The 9367-nt window shown below is 37.7% G+C and overlaps 1 protein-coding gene and 1 pseudogene across 1 annotated transcript; both read right to left on the bottom strand.

The window, feature by feature from the left end:
* The window catches only part of LOC107555765 (tau-tubulin kinase 2-like), a 12181-nt pseudogene extending 8263 nt beyond the window's left edge, over positions 1 to 3918 (bottom strand).
* Positions 3919 to 4758: 840 nt separating this feature from the next.
* On the bottom strand, positions 4759 to 7990 carry LOC107555739 (solute carrier family 35 member F6-like). The gene is made up of 5 exons (XM_016238617.1): positions 7943 to 7990; positions 7528 to 7699; positions 7093 to 7308; positions 6812 to 6922; positions 4759 to 5994 (listed from the first exon to the last, which is right to left on the bottom strand). Exons 1-5 carry the CDS (start codon positions 7988 to 7990, stop codon positions 5516 to 5518), a joined length of 1026 nt encoding a protein of 341 aa, XP_016094103.1. The 3' UTR covers positions 4759 to 5515.
* Positions 7991 to 9367: the final 1377 nt, after the last annotated feature.

Below are 9367 nucleotides of genomic sequence, written 5' to 3'. Positions count from 1 at the left end.
TTTTTTGTGCAGCTCGTCAGTGAACAACGGCAGTGTTCAGTTTAGTTCAATAACTGTAAAGTTCATAAATCATGAAACAAGTTAAATTCAAGCTAAAAGCTACTTTACAGAAGACAACAGTGTCTTTATTCAACTCCAGTCAGTTCAGAGTTGATTCAATTCAGTTGATTAAGTGTCAATGGAATAAATAAAAGCATTATGAAATACATTTTATTCAGCTATAAAGCAGTGCTGTGCTTATAAATACTACTTTATTAAGCATCAAGACATTTTACTGAAAAGTGGTATGTCAATAACTGATGAATTGCAGGTATGTCAATAACTGATGAATAGTACCTTTCTGATTAGAGGCTGAACGTGGTTGAGGTTTCGGTCGCGGCTGTGCTCCATATCCTCCCAGACATCCGCTCCCTGTGCAGGCTGCATTGGGATGGGGGCGCAATTATCAGCCTCACTGAGGCGCTCACCCTGAAGGACATCCTCTGTGTTCTCACGCTGCAGATCGCCCGGGATCACGGAGGCATTGGCCATGCTGGAAGGAAATATATTCATTTAACCATGTAGACTTCAAACTGTTTATACAGAGAAACGTTATATCATTGAATCATTGCAGATACTAGATATCTACCCCAAATATGCCGGTGTGAGGCGGGTCAACTGCTGGGCTGTGGTTGCCAGGGTTCCAACATTAAGTGTGTCCTCTGAATCTGTCCTTTCCCAGTCATACGGATCATTTTCCACCACATTGTAGCTCTTCATGCTGTTGTCAAAGACTGACATCAGGAGCTGCAACCCAATGAGAGAGCATGTAAGTGATTGTCTACGTTTACAAAATCTATGGTCAAGAAAGGCTAAGAAAGTTCAGTACCTGATAATCGGGTTTAGTGAAGTAGTCCAGGTTGGAGATATGGTCGAGGAAAACGCTAAACTCATCTGGGAGTTGTTTGAGCATGAGGCGATGGTTGTACGTCTCCTTCATATTTCCGACCTGTTCCTGTATTGATGGCAGGACTGAGAACCGCAAATCTCTTATCCACGGAAAATTATGATCAGAGCAAAACTTACTTTATCTTTGATTTTTCTCCAGGGTAGCTGACCCACCATGAACTCCACAAGCATATAAAATAAAGACCAAAGGTCATCATGTCGACCCATTTCCTTTTTAAAGAACAAGAAGAATGTGCATTTTAGTGAAATATGAATAAGTAACATGACCTGCTATGTATAAGAAACCTGACCGGCATCCGCCATTGGCTTGAGAATGTAAGAGAGAGAAGTTACCCTATTCTTGTGAGCATTAACTGAAGCATAACGGACGGTTCCTCTGAATCCTGCCACTGGACGTGGCTTTAGACAAAAAATAAAAAAAAGAGAAGACATAAGTAAACATACAGAAACACATTACAGGAATAATTCACCCAAAAATGAAAATTCTGTCAAAATTCTGACATTGAAATTTGTGTTCATTTAAAAATCTTGACTTCCACCACTACCTTTTTTGGCGCATTCATGAGAGTTTGAGATGTAACAATTCACGAACAACTCATTTAGATAATTTCTGTGACCAAGATCAACTGATTAAAAAAACATATTTAACAGATCCATTCATTCTCAAATCGTACATCACTACTTTTCTCATGAGCAATTCTTCAGCAATTGCTTGAAATTTCTACTTTTGTGCTCCACGGAAGAAATAAAGTCTGGAAGTTTGGAAAGATTGTGAGTAAATGATGACTGAATTTTCATTTTGGGGTGAACTGTCTGTTTAAGTAACACTAATATGAAATTTCATAAACATTAATTTTTAAAGGACATCTGTGATTACTTACCGGACGGACTTCTTGACATGAGTTTGTAAATTGGCGTGCCAACCCAAAATCAAGCATATAACAGGTTCGGCACGTACTGGCAAGTCGACCCATTGCGAAGTTAGACTATTTGAGGAAAAAAAAGGTTTGATGACTAGTTTATATAGTCTAAAAATAAATAATGAGGCCCTCTTAAACATGAATTATAGTCAACATTAGAAATGCTTTTAGGCCCAGGGCTGTCTGTGAGAGAGCAGACTCTGTACAGCACTCTTACAGGTTTTATGTCTCTGTGCAGGAAGCCCACAGAGTGGATGCTTTCGATGGCTTCTAAGATTTGTCGGCCCAGCCTGAGTGTGGTGGAGAAGCTGAAGGTGCCGCGGCTCATGTTGCGTCGAAGGTCTGCCAAGTTCCTTCCCTGCAGTTCAATGGACAAACATCACTTCAGGTGACTGAAATCAGGGTTGTTGTATTACGTTGAGTTGCGATAACATCCATAAATTCAGAAACAAGAATAAATAATTTGATGCCCTACCTGAAGCTCCATAACCACATAGTTGAAGCGGTCATTGCGTCCACAGCCAACAAAACGACAAACATGGTCTTTACCTATGACATGGATCAAGGCAAAAATGGTTAATGTTATACAAATCCATATATTTTTAAGTAATATTCCCCTTGTGTTTGGCAATGTATGATTGCCCATAGAGTAGCATACACACAGTGCAAAATGACTGCTCAAATATTGTTTTCATGCTTGTTTTTATATACATTAACTCATTAAAAAAAATGTGATTCTTAAATATCTTATGTTCATTTTTACCCTGAAGTTTTTTCAAAACTGCTACTTCCATCTTAAGGACCTGTTTGGGTTGCTGGGCAGACTCCACTTTCAGAGCCACATTGACTTGGCTCACCTGGTCCAGGACTTCATAGATCTCACCAAAACCACCCCCACCAATTTTCTTCAACTAGTTAGGAAAGAGACATTTTTAATGAATGACTACTGTGCAAAACATTTTGGCCGATAAGATTTCTTCCATGTTTTTGGAAGTCTCTTATGCTCACCAAGGTTGGATTTATTTATTAAAATCATAGTAATATTGCAAAATATTATCAGTAATATACTTTAAAATGTATTCCTGTGATGACTAAGCTTAATTTTCAGCAGCCATTACTTCAGTCTTCAGTGTCACATGATCACATGATTTGCTTATTTGGTGCTCAAGAAATATTTATTATTATCAATGTTGAAAACAGTCGTGCAGCTTTATATTTTTGTGGAATCTGATACATTTAGCTTCTTAGGATTCTTTGATGAATAAAAAGTGCAAAAGAACAGCATTTATGTCACTTTTGATCAATCTGATGCATCATTGCTGAATAGGCTTACTGAAGTGCGATATCAGTCCTCTATGAGGAAGTATTGGTATAACTGTCTTTTTTAATGTGTATTGTTTTTTATTGTTTGTTTCTTGCTAATGGACCTTGAGTCTAGAAATAAAGTTGAATTGAATAAAATTATAAATTTTTCAAAAAGAAAAAAAAAAAAAACATATTTTGACCCCAAACCTTTGAACAGTAAAGTACTGTATATATGTTTCCTATAACTGAGTAGACAGCTTTCAAACTTGTGTCAGAGAACAGATATTACAACAGTTCTGTTCAGGCATGAAATGCTGTCTTAAAAAAATGCCCTAGCAAAACAACACTTTTATCATGAAATAAAATGCTGTGTCTCGTAACTATTTGTCAGCATGCTGTACAGTTTTCTGTGCTGATGTCAGCACTGCTCAACACACCTGCAGTGTATCGTTTGACTGAGCTCAAAAGAAAAAACCTCCTTGACTGAGTGAATGTTTACATGAAAGAATCTGACAGCTATCAGAACATCTCTACGAAACCAACAGTGAGTATTTGAATAGTCCTGAAGCCTTGTCCTCCTAAATACAGCTCCTTCAAAACAACTCACCACTCTCCATCGCTCCCGGACCATGCTCCCAACAGCCAAGATATCAGTCTGCTCCCCGGGCCCACTCATCCTGAGGCTCAAGAGTGGACTGAGCACACTCAGAGAAGATCTACACCTCACATCAGTGAGCTCGGGTCCACGCTGAAAAGATTAGATAAAACAGATCTGTAGATTTTAAAAATGCTTCATTTAGCTGGACCTGCATGGTTACTTCAGAAATGAAAGGCTCTAGAGACGTTTGCAGACATAAGGGAGATTTACCTACAGGGCTGTAGACAAGACAAAAATCATGAAAAATGCATTTTATTGGCTCCATCCATATTCTTAAGAAGGCCTTCTATGAAGGCACCCAAACTATATCAATCTGACCTGTCCTAAGGTTGTCTTTTGAGCAGAATAGGTAAGATCTGTAGAAGAACCTGTCCTGATTCTTTTTATGACTGTCACTGCTAGGATGCAGAAACTAAAGGAGCTAAATACAGTCAAATCCTTAAGGAACAGGCTTACTGTAGGCCTGAAACAAGAATACAATTCACTATATCTGCAAGACAGTGACTCAGGGAAACATAATCTGTAAATCTACATCACAAAGACTACAAAATACTATTTTACGGTATATGCATGCTTAGTTGTAAGACAGAGAACCTTGGCTCTGTTTGAACGTCAATGATAAAATAAAAATGCAATCAATACTATTTGCTAAGAAGCTAAATTAAACATTCTGCAAGTCATGTACACATCCGTTGGAGTGGTAAATATATGCATTATCTTGAGCAATATGTTTTTCTGTATATTATGCATGTATGTATGTGTATACTGTGTGTTTTATTCTTATTGCATACACTGTCAGTTTTATACTGTCATTATTTGACTGCAATGTTGGTGAATTATTAATTGTTGCACTTGTTTATATGGTGTAATCTGTTTTTTTTACCAATTACTAACATTTTGACATACACAAAACTGTTTTAGTTAGATACATGACACAGACATTACTTGTAATTAATCTAATAGTCACTGAGTGAAACAGTTCTCTCCTCTTCATGTTTTCATTGACAACAAACAACTGCATCCACAATGTACAAACAAGAATGTGAGAGGAATTTATACATTTATGCAGAGGACAGATTTGTGAAATGAAACGGATGTCAGTTAAATACTTCTAGTAAAAACTACATTGTTTTTGAGATTAGGGTCCCTTGTGTATTACTCTAAAAAAGAAAAAAAAAATGAAACGGTGATATTTACTGGCAGTAAACTCAGTGATACTTCCATATTTTTTATAAACCAAATATACACGGACTAACAGAAGATTTTCTTGTCAGTACACAATACCCGTTTCACAGATGACTATTACTCAAATAAAATGATTGGAGATATAATGTCCTCCCAACAACAGCACATCACGTAAACAAAAACGAATGGTTTTGAAACATATAAACTGCAGGATTAAAAACTTTTAAATATTATTTTAAGGATTTTTGGTATTAAAATCATGTAAAAATGATTCCCTTTCCTAAAGTAAAAATGTGCATTCAACCATTTTAAAATCTAAGCACAACTGTTCTTTGAGACATGCCCACAAAAATTGCTGTAGGCAATAAGTAGTGATGGTTCCCAAGTGTTGAATTAAACTCTAAAACAAAAACACAAAAATGTGATTCCTTCTTAAAATGGAAATAACAGTTAAAACAGTTAAAAGCTTTGTGGGCAGCATTTTGTTCAAAGTCCAATATTAGCTCTCGTTTGCAGCTTTTCCTGCACCAAGCAGTCTCTCTCTCTCTGGGGCTGCTCCCTCCTCTGCTCTCTGCTCTCCAGGGCAGCAGGGCAGTTTGGCCATCAAGGGCTTGTGGAGTCCATTGTATAGTGCTGTACCCACGAGTAGGATGATGAAGCCTAAAATCTGTAGGCCGTGGAATACCTCCCAACCCAGCAGTAAACTCATGACCCAGATGACCACAGTACGCAGACTGTCCAGTACCATGCGAGTAGTGGCACTTATTTCCTTGGTGACGCTGATGCCGGCAAAGTTAAAGAAGGCGATGCTCACGGTGTTGCCCAGCAGTGCCAGTAAAATAAGGGGCTTATGGCCAATCTGACAGAAGGCGTCCAAAGCATCTTCAAGGACCTGCCGTGGGTTGTCGGCAAAACTTCCCACATGGATGTAGAACATTGGGATGAGGAGCAAAGTGAGGATGACAAATCCGAAAAAACCTAAGAAAGAGAAGACAACTAAGCCACTGGGAAATAGACCAGTCTCAGAAGTGTTGCTAAACTGATACGTTTTTTTTTTTAATAATCAAAATTGCCTGTTTGTCAGTAGATGTTCATCATTAACAAAGGCATATTTGGCCGCATTGAATGGGGAGGATTGAGAGTAAAATAACCTCAGATATGCAGACGCTGCTTCAAATTAAGGTATCCTAAATGGAGTCTAGCAAACACCTATGGTAATGACAACATTTGGTTCTAAGCCAATTAGCATTGTTTGTTTCATTAATCTATACTACCTTTGATTTTTTTGCTGATTTAATCTTTTTAGCAGTTAGACTTTTCTAGTAATTGATCATACATAAAGACTAAATAAATAAAAGTTGTTCTTTTGAACTTTCTATTCAACTAAAAAAGTAAGTATCATGGTTTCCACAAAAACAGCACTGATAATAAGAAATATTTATTGAGCACTAAATCAGAATATTAGAATAATTTCTGAAGGGTCATGTGATACAGAAGACTGGTGTAATGGCTTCCGAAATTCAGCTTTACTGTCACAATAATAAATTACATTTTAAAATATTACATTTTTTAAATTATATTTCACAATATTACTGTTTTTGCTGTATTTTTGATCAAATAAACACAGCCTTAGCAAGTATTGGAGACTTCTTTCAAAAACATAAAAAAAAATCTTACTGGCCTGAAACTTTTAAACTGTAGTGTGTGACATAAGATAAATTCCTATCATTACCATTATAACAACATTATTAATACATAGCATTAATATACTTATACTAATATACTAAAACTTTACCTTCAGTCCCAACAGCCTTCAGTGGATGCACATTGTGCTTGTAAACAAACTTCTCCTCCAGGACCATCTGGACTGCAACAATAATCTGTGCCATGATGATCAAAAGGTCCCCTATAAGACAAGATCAACAGAAAATCAGTCCAGTCAGATAAAGTTGCAAGATATAATCAAATAAAGAAAAAAAATCCCGATATCCAGCCTACGAGAAGATTTTCTGATTTGTAAAAGGCAAATAATCATTACGTATGATTAAAACCATTCAGCAGCAGGTAACTACTGACCTGTGATAACCTCACTGAGCTTACGGGAGTCATCCCCATGGCCGCTCAGAAAATCAGCCAGGCCAACCACCACCAGACCAATGATGGTGACTAGGATCCCAATCCACTGGCTGGGCTGCAGCCGCCGTCCTAAGAACGCTACAGACAACAGTCCAGTGAAGATGATCACAGCTCCTCGCAGCATCTGGAAACTGGAGGCACTGGTCATGTTCAGTGCTAGAGAAAGAAAACACAAGTACAGATCCTGTTTAAAAAGAATGGATGTTTCAGCTATTATAAATCGAAACTTGTCTATATATAGTAAGATAATACACATTGTTCATTTACTTATAGTGCTGTCACTGTAACGATACAAGGCTGGTTGTAAATCAGTGAACCTACCCTTTAAGAACTAAAGACTATGGACACAATATACTTCACATGTTGGAAACTCACCAACATACATGATGGATGTTCCCAACATGTCACAAAGGGCAGGGGGGAGGAAAAGTAGGGGGTTGAAACTTTGGCCCGGATCCATCGTTGGCTCAGGTTTGCGCCGATCATGACAAAGGAGAATGTGGAACACCACCAGACAGGACAACTCTCCCAAAAACATTCCCACGGCCTGGAAAGGTGAGAGTAGGAGGTGTGTGGTGAAGAAATATTAAGAAGCATGCAGGAAAAGTAACAGAGATGGGGACAAGTGATATGAAGAGGAGGACACAGAGCCGACCAGTTCTCACTTTGCCAAAACATAAATAACACTTTCAGTTCTCGGTTTTCTTAGAGGTACTGAAAACAATGTGATGAGAGGGAAGTTTGATGTGAATGGTGTGCTGTTATCTTGAGGATTGATGAAAATCATTACCTGTACAAAAGGGTGGGAGAAGGCATGAGAGCCTGTGATGAGCATCATAGCGGCGAGAAAGAGCTGATATTTTGTCCAAGCCATGGTGAGTGTGGTACTGAGTGGCCGCGAACATCAGACTCCCAAACTGTCTTGAGATGTGTCTTTCTTGCTGATGAAGTGTACAGCTATCTAAACAGGTTGTTCCCCTGTATGCAAATCACATGATGGTGATCATGTGACACACCAGCTAACGAGTTATTTCCGCAGATTTTCAAAGTTGAGGTGCACTGATCTTCTATCTTAAGGGGTCATATCTGTCTGTCACGCGACTCTGTTCCCCTTTCGGCTTGAACTGGTGGTAAAACTAATGACATTATTTACTGTCTTAACATTTATTTTGAAAGATGAAGCTCGCTATTATAGTAAGGAGCCTTACATTTCCGACGAGTGCTTGCGGTGTTTGGCCAATCACAATGCACTGGGTCAGCTGGCCAATCAGAGCAGACTGCGCTTGTCGGAAGGAGGGACTTTGTAGAAAACGAAGCTTGAGAGAGGCGAGGCATATAGGACCTACAATAATGTACAGTATTTGAAAAATAATGTGTTTTTTGAACATTAAAGCATGTCAACATATTCTGTTACACCAAATACACAAAATAATGATCTTTAAAAAAAGCATCATATGACCCCTTTAATACGATATATGAATCATATATGAGCAGCCAAGCAATCAGAACAACACAGTAGTTTGAGAAAAATTATGTATAACGTTAACTACAATGTGTTCGACTACGATGTGTTTGTTTCCTGACTTGTTGGTAAAATAAATAATAATAAAACGGATATATTTTACTTTACAGTATTAGATAAATAGCTTTTAGCTGAAAACCTTTATTTAATTCAGGATATTATACAGTGAATTCTTATAAAAGATTTCTTCGTTCCAAATGTCTGTTGGGTTATATTTGTGCGGCGTTGGAATCACTTCAATGACTCGATTCTTTTGAACCCGTTGACCTAAAAGATTCGTTCAGATTTATTCTCTGACCTTTAGCATACCAGTAGGTGGCGTCGAGTTTCTTTTGTATGTTATCGGGGACAGTGAGTCATTGAATCTTTTACACCAATTCGTTAAAAAAAAGTTGTTAACAAGTCCGCCCCTTGTTTTCTTGTTATGAACAAAAACATTTAGTTGGTCAGCATATTTTTGTTCACTAACACGTTTTGTCTCTAGACTGCAAGTTTGTCCAGGAGGTCTTACAAATGATGTAATTCATAGACGCTTTTCTCAAGACTGGAATGATGCATTTCAACTGTCAGCATCATAAATAAAAATTTTTTTTTAAATGTATGTAAATTTATAACACTATACTTTGTATCACCTTTGCATCAAATAAAAAATAAATAAAAACCTAGTGAACGCTAATGCCAGGGTTTTTCTAA

The sequence above is a fragment of the Sinocyclocheilus grahami genome, unplaced genomic scaffold, assembly GCF_001515645.1.
Source record: "Sinocyclocheilus grahami isolate Dianchi unplaced genomic scaffold, SAMN03320097.WGS_v1.1 scaffold544.1, whole genome shotgun sequence".
Classification (NCBI taxonomy): Eukaryota; Metazoa; Chordata; class Actinopteri; order Cypriniformes; family Cyprinidae; genus Sinocyclocheilus; species Sinocyclocheilus grahami.
This window is presented reverse-complemented; position numbering and strand designations above follow the sequence as displayed.

What these genes read in the sequence shown, in the direction of transcription:
- LOC107555739 (XM_016238617.1), bottom strand. Translation starts at nt 7,990, where the DNA reads ATGATGCTCATCACAGGCTCTCATGCCTTCTCCCACCCTTTTGTACAG. An exon ending in TCTCCCACCCTTTTGTACAG is followed by an intron (nt 7,700 to 7,942) that starts GTAATGATTTTC and finishes TCACCTTTCCAG; the next exon opens with GCCGTGGGAATGTTTTTGGG. An exon ending in AACATCCATCATGTATGTTG is followed by an intron (nt 7,309 to 7,527) that starts GTGAGTTTCCAA and finishes TTCTTTCTCTAG; the next exon opens with CACTGAACATGACCAGTGCC.